The sequence below is a fragment of the Eschscholzia californica genome, unplaced genomic scaffold (assembly GCF_041429995.1).
Source record: "Eschscholzia californica isolate CP2 unplaced genomic scaffold, dmEscCali1.0.p SCAF_2, whole genome shotgun sequence".
Classification (NCBI taxonomy): domain Eukaryota; kingdom Viridiplantae; phylum Streptophyta; class Magnoliopsida; order Ranunculales; family Papaveraceae; genus Eschscholzia; species Eschscholzia californica.
The window spans coordinates 46,344,557-46,361,406 of NW_028238309.1; the positions used below are offsets into that span (position 1 = coordinate 46,344,557).

Genomic DNA, 16,850 nt, shown 5'->3' on the forward strand with positions numbered 1-16,850 from the left:
AGAAATAAAATAACTAATTTAAATAAAAGAAAACAAAAGAAATTGCAAGGGTTAAAAAAAAGGAAATTTAAATCTCTCTCTCAATAAAATAACTAATAAAAGAAAAAGGGAAAAAAAACAATAAGTAAAATACCAAAAAAGTAGGGTATCCAGAATATAGCGATAATAAATATGGAAAGCCGGGTGACATGTTTGGGGATAGCGGCTAGAGCAATACTATGGGGCGCCTATAGAAGCACTGGGTTAAAATTTCATCAAATTTGATTGATACAACTGTTCGTGGCCTAGGGCACGGGATATACCCTCGTATCAAAGATACAAGATAACCCTAAAAGGAAACTCTAATATTTTCAGACTACAAAATAATAGTTTTAATCTAACACGGTGGATCTCAACCGCCCAATCACACGACCTTCTTGTAGTTGGTAAGCAACCTATAAAAGTAATCAACTTGTCTCGAAGAAGGTACGAGCAAAAAGGTTCGCTCAATATTCAATTCTTTTGACTGCAAGGGGAAAACTAACTGTCTTGAGCGACAAAAAGGTTTCCGAGCTCCAGGTTTCTCCCCAGGTCAAGAAGAGGGGAACTTAGCAATCTCGCCATTCACAGCGAGATCCAGCATCACAGTCTCATCATTCTAACTAATATCAAAAGGTAAAATTTTGACATCGGCAATTCTGCGCTAGAAGGAGGGCGACCTTTAGCAAAATCATCATCGTTCGATAACCTAAACCCCAACTCGATTCCTCGCAGAATCACTTTACTTTCAAATCTACTTTGAAAAACTGCAATGTCTTCACAAGAAGATATGGTTAACAAGTAGAACGCCCTGCGATGTCTTCTCAACAAAATGAGTGTTAAGTATAGAAGATTGAGAAGGATCCATAGATAAAAAAAGATAGGATTGTGAAAAATAAAGAGTTTGAAATATAAATATCTCTTTATTTGAATTCTTGACTATGAAATGTGAGCTATAAAAACTCTACAATTATTGATCTAGAACAATTATCTTTAGTTCTTGATCTTAATTATAAAAGAAACTTTGAAGAATTAAAGCACTTTGACTTGAACTTGATCAATTATATAACTTGTAGAGAATTCTTAATCAAACCTTTAACTTTGATTATGAAATATGAACTAGAAATTGTAAAATGTAGAGAAAAATTAATAATGTGTAACAATAAAATAATCATTGAGGAATAGATTAGATTGAGAGTGAGATGTGTAGTAGTTTGGAAGGAAATGGGTTGATATTTATGGAGGAAAAAAATATGTTTTTTTTTAGTTTAAACCTAAAAGAGTGACGGTTACAAAAGTACCCTTACAGTCGTTTTATAGCTATTCGGAGAGTGTGCACCCCATTCAAAATTGAATTTAAATAAAGCGGGGAAATGACTCCATCTAATCTCACAATGTAAAATTCCATAAAATCATATCCTCACCCGAATGTGGTTGATAGTGTTGACATAAACTCTCAAAACCTGGAGGTCCTAGGTTTGATTCCCAGAGGAAGTGGAATCCATGATTATTGAACTTGGGTTATTAAAGGTATAAATAATACTTACTAACCTTGTCGGGCTTTAGGCTATACGTAATGACTAATTTAGATTGTGGACGATATCTCAAAAAAATAAAATAAGAATTAGAACAAACGGATCAAAGCCAGTCCGATGTCTGGAGCGGCTTGGGTAGTTCTGTGTTGTGTTGTGTTGTTCCCCGTGTTAGAGTGAAGGTCCCTAATGTTAGGGGCGACTGAAGGTCCCCAACATGACCGCTGGGGACTTCCAACGGTTATGTTGGGGATGATCTTGGCCGTTGGAAAAAATTCAACTTCGACCAAGATCTTCTCCTATTTTTTTTCGTTTTTTTAATGTAATTAGTTTTAATTTTTCTTTCAACTCTAAGAAAAACTTTCACATTAATAATTAAAATACATTAAACGAAAGTGTCGGTCCCCGAATAATTTTTCAACCTTGAAAAAAATATTATTTCAAAAATAGTTCAAACACGTGTTTTGTTTATACACAAAACCGCACACGTTTCTCGCACACCAACAAAAACGCCACACACGCATTTCCCACATAAACAAATTTTCGGCCTCAAGAGAGGCTGGGGTTGGAGCTGAATTTTTTAGGCTGAGCTGAGGCTGAAAATTTTGGATGAAAAAGTGATTTTTTCGGCCTAAGACAGCCATTGGAGTTGCTCTTAGATACAGAAGGACTTGGGTCGTTGCTTTTTCAGATGGCCAGCACAAGACAATTCATTGTCGGGTGTGGCTCTAAAGGCACCTGACCAAAAATCTGTTAGCACCGTCCAACTATGTAGGCACCAGTCAAAATGGAGTTAACCCTAACCCCTCCATCCATCTTTCACAAAATCTAAACCCAATTAGGAATTCCAAACTTTCTCTCTTTAAGCTTTCAACACCGAACTTCTACTTCACGAAAGCTAATAATTGCATCGTTCATCTTCACAGATATTTTCCTTTTAAAAGTCCACGTGGAAGTTTATGAATTATTTTTTTATGAAGTTATTAGAGGTGATCCTTTTTCAAATGCCAAATTTGAAACAGTTTAATGACTTACAGTGATATTACTAAATGGAGTAGCATCACCCTCATTCCCCATGTGAGCTGCAACTTTTCCCATGATACACTCAATACTGAGCAATTGTCATTCTTGAAGGAATAGCATGCGGGTTCACAATAATGTCTCGAGTAATGCCTTCAAATGTCCATGACATATCTTCTCGAAGATGATCACCAGTTCGTGTGAAATGTTTCTTAACATTACATGATCCACCACCTCACATTCATTGTGGTGTAGACTCAGTACTACAATCACGTTGGGAGTACTGCGAAGATTGTCCTTGAGATTCATCCTGGAAGAAGCAAACAAAGGTGAACGTCACTCACATTAAAAACGATGCTTATAGAGACATTGGGTCAATGACCATTGACCCAAGTCAATAAATTTTTGGATGTTAACAGCCTTTTGGTCCGGTACCTGTAGTAGCACCCTTCATTGTCTAAGTCTCAAAATTTTTGGCACTTGGCCCCAAATTTTTTAACTCGAATTTGTGTGAAATAGCTTCGATTAAAGTTTGACACTGGGCCCCAAAATTGTCAGCCACGGCCCTGCCCCTGTTAAGAATCCGACATTGGAGCTGAAGAAAGTCACGAGCTACCAAAATTTAGGAGCTCTCGAAATTGGGAGTCCGAACCCCTACGTTGGACTTGCCCTTAGATACAGAAGGACTTGGGTCGTTGCTTGTTCAGATGCCCAGCACGTCTAGCCTTTACCTAAGAAGACAATTCATTGTCTAAGTCCGCCATCCGACCAACTAAACAATTACGCGCCACGAGAAACCGTTAAACTAATATTAATTGTTTAATACCCGGTGCCGAACAAGTAGCCGAAGAAGACTGAGACATACATAGAGATTTCCAAACGCGACTCTCTCTCTCTCTCTATCCCCTAAAGGAAAGGGCATTGGGAACGCGGAGAACGCTGACTCCGTCTTCTTCCTCATTTAATGATGCCGAAATTCAAACCCTTCTCCGTCTCCATTCATCTTTACCCTCCAAAATCTCTTTCTCTCTCCTCCATTTCTGTTTGTTCGATCTGCTTCTGCGATCACTTTTTGATTACGAAATCGAAATTTAACCCTAATTACAGGTTCCGTGGTGGTGGTGGTGTAGGTGGTGGTAGTAGTTGTGATGTCTTGGTTGAGGTCTGCTGTTTACAAAGCCGTCGAGGTTAGCGGCAAAAACAATCTAACTCGATACGTTCGTGATTATGCCGATACTGTCGTTCAACATGCTGGTCAAGCCGTTGCTGGTGGAGCAAAGATTTTGCAAGATCGCATTGTAATTCCTGACTCTCTCGCTCTATTTTCTTGTTTATTTTGGTGAATCACTGAATTGATTATTTGTTCTTGATTGGATTTCTTTCATTTCAATCATTCTATTCTTTTGTTTGCTTATTATTGCTGTTTTTTCCAGTTAGTTTCAATTTAGGGTTTCTATGAGCGTAATTTGTCATTTTTCGGCTTGATTCTTATTTAAATAGTACCACATTGCTTTTTCTTCCTTTTTTTTTTTGTATATATGAATGGCTAGATTCTGGTCTTCCATGAAAATCGGGTTCTCTGATTGTGCCAAAAGGGAGAGGTTAAGGTTCAAAACAATGTAGATTTGATGTGTTTAGCAGTTTATGTATATCAACCGTGCCTCCGTGCAGTCCGGTTTTGGCGATTATTGGTCCAATTAAGAAGAGCGAAAAAGACTACAAACACACGTTCAGTTCTTGTGATTAAAATTTTGATTTTCTACTTTATTACGATGTTTTCCATGAAGTTTGAAGTTATAAACTGTGTTTTATTTGACCTAGTGCATTCCTCATTATCATTTTCTAGTACCATACTGCAGGGAGTTCGGAATGTGAAAAGCTTTAAGCAAGCTATAAAGGGATTAGAAGAGGTTTCCGTTTCTTGCAGAGGGGTAGAGAGATTACTACTACTGAGGCGGTGGTTGGTTGCACTTAGAGAAATTGAAAGACTATCTGAAGATTCTCTTTATGACAGGCAAAAAGCTGTTGAAACCCCTGATTCTAGTGAAACCAAGGATTCTCCAAGAAATCCTTCTTTGGTGAGTAAAACCTCGTGATCTTTATTGCTCTTTTTTATTTTGCTCTTTGCGGTCTGTCATTATTTAGTTGAGGATTTGAGATTTTAGACTGAAGTTTATGGTAAGTTTGCTTCCAGTAAAAAATTGTGACGATCATTAATGCACTTCTAGATAGTGGTTAAGGGGCATATTCCGGAAAATATTGGAATGTCACAGTTCGTTTATGGTCTCGTACTTTATGTTTAACATGCTATATCATGATTTTGGTCTTTTCTTTACCTGCAACCGTGTCTATTATTATATTAAGCTTTCTTGCATGTAGTTGGAAAATTGTTCATAAGGTGAGGTATTGTTAGTTGGATAAGATGCACAATCATGCACTATTTGTTCTGGCATCTCAGGTAGTTTATCTTTTAAATAAACATGTAAAGATTATCATATTTGTGCTTGTGTCGACTATAGTAGAACTTCTATTGATCATATATGTCTGAGTAGTTTCTTTGTTGCTTTTTGTGACAAACAGGTTTTATATTATGATCCTGATATGGTGGGAGAACCAGTTAACTTTCGTGATGTATTTCTTTCCAGTCAAGCTCTGGAAGGCATGACAATGTCCATGGTGAGTCATGGTATGATCAATCATCATATGCTAAGTAAATTATATTTGTAGGAAGTAGGAACACTTGTTTAAACTGGGAGCACTCTAAGGTTCATTTGGTATATGACCACAGACGGGATTGACTGTTGTATCTTTATGGAGTTAGCTCCCTAAGGAAAAAAATGTGATAATTTGGAACTTGTGAAGGTTTATTTTTGAGCTTCTTACATAATCCTCAGAAGGATTTGACGGTAAAAATGCAGAATTTGGAGTTTAATGCATTATTTGTGTGTGCCTATTTAATTCTAAAACAGTGACATCAAATGTAAATGGAAATTAATATATATCCTTCTCTTGAACGTTTGAGAAGTCAAAATATTCACCCAAGTGCATATACCCAGTCTGAATTCTTCTACTTTGAGGATGTTTTCTGCATAATCTTATTGAACTAGTTAACAACCCTATCCTAGGAGAAGAATGACAGGATATATCTATATTTTAATTTTGATCCGTATAAATTTTCACTGGTATGGTAAAGTGACATTCTAGTGTGTAGTATGAGCAATTGAAAATAACAGTATGGTTACTTACTATAGTTGTTTGTGAAGTTGATTTCTTAGTAAACCTCTTTGAACTTGGAGTTGGGCCTCAGCGGAATTTTTTTCTTTTATCATGCAGATACTCGACGCACCGGATGAGGAAGAGGTTTCTTTACTTTTGGATATATTTGGGTGAGTTGTTCATACTTGTATTTGTGATGCCTATCCTCACTTAACCTTCCTGTCTGACACATGCATAGAGATATTAAGAGCAGGATGAAATCTGATTCAAATGATTTATGTTGAATCAACTGCATTTGTGTGTTGCCGTGAATTTGAAAAATCTGTAGCTGAGGTTGTAGCTATTACAAAGTTGGAGGCTATAGAATTGTTTAAGAACAAGATGTGCAAGGTTGTACTAGTTACCGTCAGCTTAAACTAAAACACATTGTAAATTCATGAAGGAGAAGGAAGAAGAAAATGCTCAGATAAGAGAATTTCTAAGCGGATCTCCTTTTCAACTCTGACCCATTCATCTCAAGAAAATCAGAAAAATTTATTTCGCATCTTCTATAAAAAAGATTTGTAAAAAATGTGCATATGGTGTGTGTACAGGTAGTGAAGCTCATTTAATTTTATTTTAATTTGAGGGATCATAGTTAGTTATTCTAAGTTACCTATATAGTATGTCTTATATAGTTTTATCCTTATTTCTCAATAGTTCATTTTATTTGAGAATTTCGTTCTAGTTGACTTGAGCCTTTGAGATATATTAAGCGAGAACAATTTATAATTGACACACTAATGTATTCTCTGGTTCCATATCAGCCTATGTCTTGCAGGAGGAAAGGAAGTTCATACTGCAATCATGGGGAAAATTCAAGACCTGGCAGGAGCATTTTCAAGCTACGAAGATGAAGTATTGGTAAATGGCTATGAACCAACCATAAGTAGGAAGGATGATCATGAATATCTTGTAGAAGATCGTAATCCTTCTAATTCTTTTTGATGGCTAAGAGTATGTGACAAGGCAAAAATAGAGAAAATACTGAAAAGGAGTAGATTCTTTAAAAAGAAACCATGTAAATATACTTATGTTCAACAAAAAGAAACCATGAAAATTTCAGTGCAAAGGAACATGCAGAGTGGATTAAAAGGAATTTTTCAAAAAAAAAGAGTGGATTAAAGGAATGAGATAGAAACCAAAACTTGACACATTAGAGCTTATGAACAGACATATTACATGTTCAGTGAGTATGTATGTTCTTTTTTTTGAAAGATAAAATGAATAATGTAGTACATGTTCAGTGAGTATCTATGTTATGTTAATAGGTTAAACATTACTTCTCAAATGATCAAGCACATATGCTTGATAAAATGAATAATGTAGTTCATATGTACTCATTAGTTATGTTGATGTTTGTTAAGTCATTTTTTCTTTGACTTCACATTGTTTATGTGATTTATGTTGTTTTGTTGAGAGTCTTGTACGATGAAGTTCCAGTTTAATAAATTAAACATTAATACAACAAAATAACATCGTCTCGATTATCTTGTGGTCGATGATATTCTTTATTAACTCTTGACTACTTTTTAGGTAAAACGAGAAGAATTGCTCGAATTTGCACAGGGTGCAATTTCAGGGTTGAAGATAAGTGCAGATCTTTCAAGGTAGCTAAAGACCTCTTTTTCTTGAGTTAGCTTTTAGTTTTTTTTCCTCCGTTTGCAATTTAAGGGTCTGACTTATGACTTGTCAAGACTGCTGTTTATCTTGATTCTTATTTTGTGATTGTTCTTATTGTTTGCACATTTCTGATTGGACTCAGACGGATGGACTTTAATTTGTTGAATAGTTTTCTCAGCACAGAGTTCTCACAGAGAATCAGTTGTATTGAAAGTATTGGGAGATGATTTTTTTCTGAATCTGTGAAGCCTTTGAAGTCTTGTCCAGGTTCAGTAGTGTTTGTAGATTTCACGTCTGCATGAGCCCATGATGTTTGGTTAGAGATCATTCCCATAGATCATCAGGTCTAATTCATCCACATTCAGCAATGATGGTGTATATGGTGTTGCATATATGCATGTGGTGCAAATTGTACCTTAGCTGTCTTTTTTACTTTATCTAGCTCTATATTATAGGTCGCCACTCGAAAGATTCATATACATAGGTCATTAGAATAATTGATGCTACACTAATTGAGTTTGCTATGTGAGTTCATTTCTGCTGTTCTACGTTAAGGTTATGATAGAGAACCAAATTATTGTTAAGATCAGTATAATGTGCACACACTTCCTTGTACAGATTTTTTTTTCATAGGATTCCCCTGTTGCTTTACTTTCCTGATAAAAATGTAAATGAAGCGGCCACGTATGTTCAGATTAGTTACTTTTAGATGTAGTATTGTAGTGATAGATTACTAGTCTTGACCATTTCTTTTTCTTCTTTGTATTGTTTCCTGGTATCAGAATAGATATTGAAGCTTCAAATCTACAGAAAAAGCTTGATTCAATGGAAGTATCTGTGGCACCATCTAGTGAGGTTGAAGGGAAAAAATCAGAAAAAGCAACTAATGCATCGGTGGAGGTAAGCTGGATTCAGAGATTTGCATAATAATTGATGTCTCTAGGTCCCTTTAAACTAATTTAAGTTTTCGAGAACGAGTTAATAACTAAGTTGTAGTAGGTTTTGGGGTTTCTTGGTAACTTCTTAAGAACATTAGTTGCGTGGTGTTCAAGGTTATCCAAGTTATGCTCTTTGTGGTACACCATACCATCTTGATCTCCTATTGTTGGTTTCAGTGTAATTGTTTATATATTGTAATCGTTGTTTTTTTCTCTTTGATGTGTTATCAAATATCAAACATATTTTTCCATTTTAACCAAAACACAAGTGTAACAGAAGATAGTAGCAAGTTAGCACTTACATCTTTTTGAAATAATTCCATGACGTGGTTTAAATTCAAACACATTTTCAGGGTTACGCTTTTTGAATGTTGAAAAATGAACCTTAATTGTGAAAGCATGATAGCCTTTGGCTTCAGCTTCTAATATTTTAGAATGCGCAGGGTCCTACTAACTTTCGTTTATATGGTATTTTGGTGTATCTATATTCTGCTTCTTTATTATAGATATTCCAATATATTTCATGTTTACCTACGTAGGATCTAAAAGAAGCATTAGTAGATATCCAACTATGTTCCAGGTTGGAAACTCTATTACTGAAGAAGAAAGCTCTAAGCAGTGGGGATTCACGCGAGGCTCATTCTCGAAAGGCATGTATTTTTTTTTTTCTTTTTATCTTTTGTTGTACTTTTCATAAATGTTCCTCTTCACGCGTCATTTGTCACATAAGATTCATTTCATCACATCCCTGAAGTCATCTGATTATGGTACGTGGACATGTTTTGGTTGCTTGGTAGGAGGCATCCTGTTTTTTATGTTAAGATACAACCAAAAGATCCAACTCAGCATTAACTTTCCGTTTATGTGTTTGTATTATTAATAGTTCTTGTTACTGTACAGGTTGACAAGTTGAAAGTCATTTCAGAATCTCTTGCTAGCTCCACCACAAAGGCAGAAAAGCGAATATCAGATCACAGGTCTGAGTATATCCTGACTCAGCTTCAGGACACCGTTAGTCGATCGGATATATCTTATTTATTAGAGAGAGGTTATGAGGGTGCAGTGGTGCACAATCAAGTACTTAAATACATAAATAGGAAGAACAAGTAGTTGGGTGCGTAGGTGTCTAGTAATTTCAATCATTTATCTCAGAATGAAAGTTCATGTCTTTCAGTGCGGTCAGTATGTCATTGATGGTATTATGTGGCATTTTGTGGTTATCCATTGTCTGTTGTTGTACACAACAGTTTCGTTTATTGTTATATTATGGATGGACAACTTCGTATGGGTATTTTTTTCTTTGGCAACTACTGAAAGTTTGAAGATTCCGATACTTTCCTTTATCTGAGCAGGAGTCACAAAGAAGAGGCACTTAGCTTTCGTCTGGCCAAAGTTACCGAAGTTGCTGAAATCGAGAAGGTAATCCTGTTTATAGGATAATTGCGTCTAACTTAGTTCCAATTATCATGTCTTCTTTCTTGGTCTTTATGTGATGGAAGGGAGGCTTTATGAATGCAGTAATCAAGCATGAAAGAGAGAACTTACGCATATCCCGATAAGTACAAAATATCTTATTACTTTCATACCAATATAATACCTAAAATAGATAGGATTCATCCGAAAGTGATCTTTTTCTTTTGTACTTCCTTTGCAATAATGAAGACGTTATTAATTCTGACATATCTAATATTCTAATTATTAGCCAGGATTACAAGTAAACAGAAAAAGGGAAACTAATTCAGAACCAAAACATACTAAGCCCAGCGTGCACATGGCAGACATTTAAAAGTGATTGTATAAACCTAAAACACCCACTATCATACTATCTAAAATCTCACACTTCCTCAAAAAAAGTAAAAAAACAAAACCTCTCTATCGTATAATGAGATTTACGCTCAGAAGGTTTTGTGCTTTCTTTTAAAGGAAATGTCTCTGGGGAGGCTGGGACCCAGGCTTATATGCTACCCTTTAACATCCAGTGGATTTACTGCAAGAACTAATTCCGATAAGCAATGTAGTTTGAATGAATTTATCCACAATAAGAAAGATATTTAAATATATTTGCTAATACGAATCTCGGAATGCTTTGAGCTTGAAATATTTGACAGAACATTGATAAATGGACCTTCAAAACCACAGAAGAAAGTATTCACTTTAGTTATCAGTGTAAAATCTGTTATTTGTACTACTCCATAATTTTTCTGTCGTTTGTGTCTGAAGTGCAGCTTCCATTTTAACTAGTGTAATGTTCATTGTCGATCATTGAGTATAGAAGCAATGTACTTATATCTGTAGCTTCACAGGATTTGGCTTCTGAAGTTTCAGATCTGGAGAAGCAAAAGGACGAACTTGAAGCCCAGCTACAAAAAGTATTTTCTGGTCTATCCTTTCATTTTTTATAACCCTCCTTGTATTCATCTATTGAAACTGTCAAGTTTATGTTACTTCTTGCTCATGATGATGCCATTTTACGTGAAAAACTGAAAGATTTAACTAAGCAAAATGTTTTTCGAGTGGCACCTCAAATAACGTGCTTGAAAACCCTACATACTAGCTTGTTTGTCTTTATGTTTTTATCATATATCTTCATGAACTGCAAACTTTTGAATAAGTAAAGAAAAGGGTCCTGTATATCTTTCATGATTTCTTGAGTCTTGACTCTCTAATATGGATGAAGGGACTATATAACATCTTGTACTGGGTAACCATGATAGGTAAATACTTCCTTGACTGCTGCTCGTCTACGCCTTCGCAATACCATGGAAGAGAGAGAGCAATTTGATGAAGCTAGCAAGCAGATTGTTGCACACTTGAAAACGAAGGTCTGATGTTTGACTTTAGTCTAGTTGTACTGATTTTGGAAGTGAATCAAGTAATATATCATAGCTGTTCTCATAATTCCGATATTATTGAACCTGTCATTTCTAACATCTTTTCTAAAATTTCAGGAAGATGAGATATCAAGATCTATTGCCTCCTGTAGAATAGAAGGCAATGTTGTCAATAAATGGATCAATTTCCTGGAAGAAACCTGGGTCCTTCACTCATCATACACAGAGCAAAAGGATAAGCAGGCGAAGTACGTTTATCTGTTCTGTTTTTCGTCTGGTGGCTTATGAATGCACTCTTAAATAGTCATCCATTTTTTCTAAGGCGAGATCTTTTTGAGTGGCATCTCATACATGTGTTAGTTTCAAGAAAAACTACTGACTGTTTTCTTTTCAATGTGTCTAGTGAGGGATTGGAGAAATACGGCGATTATTTTCTTAACTTGGTTCGTCGTCACCTTACTGCTTATGAGGTACTACTACCTTCAATCATCTGAGTACAATTTTTCAAGGACTAGCACTTTCCATTTTTTATGTTATTTATTTTCTTTTTCATTAATATGAAATAACTGTTCTTTATAGGTAGAGTTGGGGCCTCTAATCCACAATATCAGGAATATTGTGGAGAACTTGAGGATTTTAAATCAAGGGTAATTTTTTTTATGTACACAATGGTTATACGAAGTTGAGAGAAGCACAACTAATGTTTTTTGATTAAAGAAAGAAGAAATCAACTCCGTTTCAAGTTTCTTTCATCATGTCATTTTGCAGGGGGAAAGAAAATCCGATTGTAACAAATTCCAGGAAAAGACTCGAAGAGGAATATTTAGATTTGGAGTTAAAGGTATGAACATCTCATCCTCCTTCCTTTTTGCTGCTTTTCCTTACTTTCACATTTCACTCGTCTATTTAATTTTAAAACTCGAATTTTCTAATAAAAATGATATTTGCATTTTAAATCCGTTATAGAACCCCCATCGGCCATAAAACAGCTTGTTTTGGTGGTTGAATTGTTAAAAACTTCCGAAATAGCCGGTCTGGAACAGGTGGACCAGGGTCCGCACTTATACTGGCTTCAAGCCCAGCCTTTATTACACCTCTAAAGAGATCCGACTTTTTATTCATGGTATGTTTTCCTTATTTTCCTTCAGATAGTGACAACCTTCAATGTGGTTGATGACATGAAAGAGCAGTTTTACGCCCAAGAAGTGAAACTACCCTGGTACAGTTTGAAACATTTATATAAGATTTGCATGGTCTATAACAATAATATACCCCAATCTTCTAAATTTTGAATCATGATTTTGTGATGATGTAGGAAAAACCAGCCAAAAATTAAAGAACTATTTGGTTCCATTAAACAATTAAAGGAGGAATTTGAATCAATCGAGAGACCGACTATTCAAATGGAGAAGAATTCAACACCAAAAAAGGAGACTCCATCTCATCGGAAGTTCCAAAGGAGTTTTTCTGCTATTCCTGCACAGAGAATGGAGGTAGTCTTCTCCAAGGAAGATGAGAATCCATCATCCCCCTTAGTGAAGGTAAGGAAATCGTTGGACTTGGAACCTGAATCCGCACCACTGGAATTTCTTCAAGACTAACATTAGGTTGTTCGACATAGAAAGGAACTGAGCATATCTTTGCCATTGTCTGCTACCATGACCCTAACCTGTATACACAAATGAAACGGGTAATGATATTTTAATTGAGAGACTTTATGATCTGGAACTGAAAGAGACTAGATCCGCGACTATTCAAGTGTGTATATTTCTTTGACATTTTCGGTATAATATATTTATCAGAAAAAAAATCGGCTTTATTGTGCTTTGAATTGAGCCAATGTTTTCTTATAGTGTCTTATATAATTCGCCAAATACTCTCGGAAGACCATTTATGCAAGTTAAAATAAAGCGGAGCTGATATCGAAATCCTTTCCCTTTTAAGAATTGATTCTACCATGAAATGTTGGACTATTTTGTCCTTCTCAGACTTCCGCGAAAGGACTTGAATAACTGTCTTTTGCCAGCGTCATAGTAAAACAAATATATTTTCATGAATCAACCTCAAATACAAGTCAGAGTGCCAAAATTGCTTTACAGAAAGGATTGCCAAGATAAGAAGGCGGTGTTCAACAAAAAAAAAAAAGATAAGAAGGCGGAAGAATAGTTCCCTTTGTACTCATCTTTTTACTGGACTACTTAGGGTCTGTTTGATAGGGGAGTTTTCCAAAGAAAATAGAAATTTTTTCTCTAAAATAGAATTTTACAAGTGTTTGGTTAACAAAATAGAGAAAAATAAATTGTTGGTCACCTGACTAGTTTTTCCAAATTTTCCCTAAAAGTAGAGAAACTTTTGACTCAGCTCTTACCAGGGAATGACTTTCTTTAAAGAGAAATCTGCCCCCTTTTCTCTTTACTGCTTACGTCTTTCATCTCTCTCACTACTTTCTCCCTTTCACTACTTTCTCTCTCTAGTCTTCAGCTTCATGCCTCTGATTCAAATACATCTCCCAAGAGTAAGCAATCATTATTTAATGCTATACCTTACTTTCCACTCCAAAAACCCCCAAATTCTTTTCTTTCACATGAAGATACAGTCTTACATATAGATAGAGAGAGGGGTTTGTATGTTCTTCCTAATTAATCTTCTACCAGTTCTTTGTTTATCCAAATACCAATTTTAATGAACTCTCATCCAGTGTTTTAGTGGCAGAAATTTAACAGTGAAACACCAAGGAAATCAACCAAGAGATAAGATGGTATTGATAAGATTTATGAAGAGATACATTAATTCTTCTTCCCCATACTTCAGTGGGGTCCTACTTGTAGTTTTAACTCAACGAAATCTGATCTAATTTCAGGTCTCACTATTGCTAGTTTAGCAATACCACAAGTATATAAATTTAAAATAATCCTACATATTGATCTTCTTCACATTACTTTTCCAATCAAACCTCAACTCTTTTTTGTTGTTTTTGATGAAATGATTGATACCCATTTCTTGTTTCTGATTTTTAAGGGAATTAGTTATGCTAAACTTGAAAATTTGCCTCCAATTGTTGGACTCTGTAAGTTTGATTTCAGATGGTATTGATAAGATGGTAATACCACCTAGAGATAAGATGGTATTGATAAGATGGTAATACCACCAGAAGAGGTTGATCAACCATGATGAGGCAATACCAAATTGATATATACATACCGAATTTTCTGTGTATACGTCACTGCTATTAGTTTGTGTTCTTAATTAGTTTGTGTTCTTTATCTAAGTTGTATTTTGCTTCCTTTCTCTCTCTCTCTAAATTTATATACTCTTATGTAAAAACTTACTTAGGCGAACCAAGCAACAAAAATTGAGAAAATAGATTTTTTTTCTCTTAATGAATCAAACATTGGAAAAATGAAAAGTGTCTATAGGGTAAATGTTTCTTGATGAAACATTTTCTCCGAGTAAATTTTTCTCTATTTTTTTTCCTTTCCCTGAGCTCTTATCAAACACAACCTTAAATTCCATCCATCAGGCCGTCCGTACGATCCCTCTGGACTCTTCACATGAACTTTGTTTATTTAACAAAAAACAACAAGAGAAAGGAAAAAACGATTGCGTTTGCCGGGAGTCGAACCCGGGTCTATTGCTTGGAAGGCAATTATCCTAACCGTTGGACTACAAACACTTTCTGGATATATAAGAAATATTTGCTGGTAACTCTCCAAGTTGTTGTCCAAACAAGGTATAACAGCGCCTTAAAATTTTTTATTTTTGAAATCAAAGGAACAAATTCCATTAATAAGTGATTGAATCACAATGATTACATGGATGAATTCTTATTTCTCTCCTCAGAATACTTCATGAGAGTTACATGCCTTTAAATGCAAAGTGCCTCATAAAAAGAAAGAAATTGGACTAGACACAGACACTATTGGGATCCTAAAGATCCGAGAAAAAGACCCTAAAGGTCTAACAAAAAGGATCCTAAAGATCCGTGAAAGGAAACCCTAAAGGTCTGACTAAAAGCAAATTACAACAATAATAATAGAAAATACAAATTAAGAAAATACTAAATTTACATCCCCTTCGTTTTCGCCGGAAAAACTGCCATCGACGCCGGAAAACCGCTGCCGGAAAACCGCCGTAATCACCGGAGAACCGTCACCACCGTAGAAAAAACAGCCGTCATCACCAGAAGGAATAATCAACTCAGCAAGTCTCAACGAGTCAATTCCTTCTTATTTGTTTTTTATGAAAGTGATTCCTTGTTCTTTCAACCCAGATCTACCATTGTTAATCATATACAAACCGTCGTCATCACCGGAAGGTAATTTACTGTCTTAATATTCGAGGTTTGGTCTTACGTTTAGATACACCCATATGTTTGTTATTCAATAAAAGAGAAGTTTTATAGATGATGTTTCTTATAGTTCTCATAATCTATTTCCTCTCGTACTTTTCTTTTTCTTTAGAGATCTTATACGAGACCTTATAGTTTACATAAGACGTTATCAACACGATAGTTTGTAGAGAAAAGGTATAGATAAGGCAATCTGAAGGTTAAGGTAAGTTGTGCTATTAATTTTCAAATGTCAAATCAAATTAATATCATTTTGCAGCTCTCGACCTATTGGGAAAGAACTATATTACTTCAGACTTGATATTGAATCCCATTTAGAGATTTTTTTTTAAAAGATGACCATAGTAGAGGGTAATAACAAAACTTCTCAAAATCGCGCGACTGCACTGAATTTTGTTCGCCACCATCTATGTGATCCATGGGAAGATCTAAAGTCAGAATATTTAACTAAGAGAGACTCTATTGCTGTCAATCGGTCTAAAGAAATGCTTTGATCATTTAAAAATGATTATTCTTCCTAGGACTCTAATGACTGGTTGAAGTTATAATGAAAAATCAAGAGTCTCGCCCAACTGGCATTCAGAGGTATCTGAAATGTAACATCTTTCTCAAAACTGAGAAATGCATGAGGTGGTTGTGGCAACAATCACAGCAGAAATGATAGAAGTGTTGGCCACCACTCTAGAGGACGTGGTCGTGGTAACGATCATCAATTAGATACCAGAAATGGTGGCTACCCCTCTGGAGGGCGTGCTCGTGGTAACACTCACAATTGGAATAACAGAAAAAGTGGCTACCACTCACAATTGAAAGATGCCTAAATCCCGACAAATTTATTGTATTATTTACTTTACATATTGTCTAAATTATATGAAATAAATCTTGATGGGAAACCGCTTCCACCGAGACTCGATCTCACGACTTCATGGATTTAAGAGGGATGTCCAACCAGTGCACCAAAGGATGGTGGACACACGAGACACTTTCGCTTGATTGTAAATTTTTGGACTCTTTGCCATAGGGACTCTATTTACTCACACCATTTATGAACTTCTTTACCCAGCCACGCGAGGAATGTCAAGAAATGAAAGAAAAGTAGTAAAAACAAGAAAAAGTGCGTTTGCCGGGAGTCGAACCCGGGTCTATTGCTTGGAAGGCAATTATCCTAACCGTTGGACTACAAACGCCTGTTGATGTCAACTTTTAATTATGGCAACTTCTAATCAGTATTTCATCAGCAACCTCTTCCCCTTGTTTCAACAAAAAAAAAGCAACCTCTTCCCCT

At 35.6% G+C, this 16,850-nt stretch overlaps 1 protein-coding gene and 2 non-coding genes across 5 annotated transcripts; 1 reads left to right on the forward strand and 2 right to left on the reverse strand.

Annotated features, from left to right (window-relative positions):
• The first annotated feature begins 3,259 nt into the window (after positions 1 to 3,259).
• On the forward strand, positions 3,260 to 12,970 carry LOC147558390 (uncharacterized). 3 transcript variants are annotated; one of them, XM_086660041.1, is made up of 18 exons: positions 3,260 to 3,868; positions 4,417 to 4,648; positions 5,151 to 5,246; positions 5,904 to 5,956; positions 6,593 to 6,689; positions 7,362 to 7,435; positions 8,231 to 8,348; positions 8,926 to 9,036; positions 9,287 to 9,363; positions 9,739 to 9,805; positions 10,690 to 10,755; positions 11,101 to 11,208; positions 11,335 to 11,465; positions 11,621 to 11,687; positions 11,797 to 11,864; positions 11,986 to 12,058; positions 12,366 to 12,436; positions 12,533 to 12,970. In XM_086660041.1, exons 1-18 carry the CDS (start codon positions 3,798 to 3,800, stop codon positions 12,816 to 12,818), a joined length of 1,866 nt encoding a protein of 621 aa, XP_086516167.1. In that variant the 5' UTR covers positions 3,260 to 3,797; the 3' UTR covers positions 12,819 to 12,970. The 3 variants fall into 3 exon arrangements, with proteins under 3 accessions (XP_086516167.1, XP_086516166.1, XP_086516165.1); XM_086660040.1 differs by having other exon boundaries at positions 3,328 to 3,868; positions 4,430 to 4,648; XM_086660039.1 differs by having other exon boundaries at positions 3,402 to 4,155; positions 4,212 to 4,648.
• A 1,848-nt stretch (positions 12,971 to 14,818) lies between these two features.
• On the reverse strand, positions 14,819 to 14,890 carry TRNAG-UCC (transfer RNA glycine (anticodon UCC)). The gene has a single exon. It is a non-coding gene; the product is annotated as a tRNA-Gly (tRNA).
• Positions 14,891 to 16,680: 1,790 nt separating this feature from the next.
• On the reverse strand, positions 16,681 to 16,752 carry TRNAG-UCC (transfer RNA glycine (anticodon UCC)). Its single transcript has one exon. It is a non-coding gene; the product is annotated as a tRNA-Gly (tRNA).
• Between the last annotated feature and the right edge of the window lie 98 nt (positions 16,753 to 16,850).

Excerpts from the sequence above, each read along its gene's own strand:
- LOC147558390 (XM_086660039.1), top strand. The coding sequence starts at position 4,113 with ATGGCTAGATTCTGGTCTTCCATGAAAATCGGGTTCTCTGATT. Across the intron at positions 6,690-7,361 it reads GCTACGAAGATGAAGTATTG|GTAAAACGAGAAGAATTGCT; the intron begins GTAAATGGCTAT and ends ACTACTTTTTAG. Across the intron at positions 8,349-8,925 it reads CAACTAATGCATCGGTGGAG|GATCTAAAAGAAGCATTAGT; the intron begins GTAAGCTGGATT and ends TTACCTACGTAG.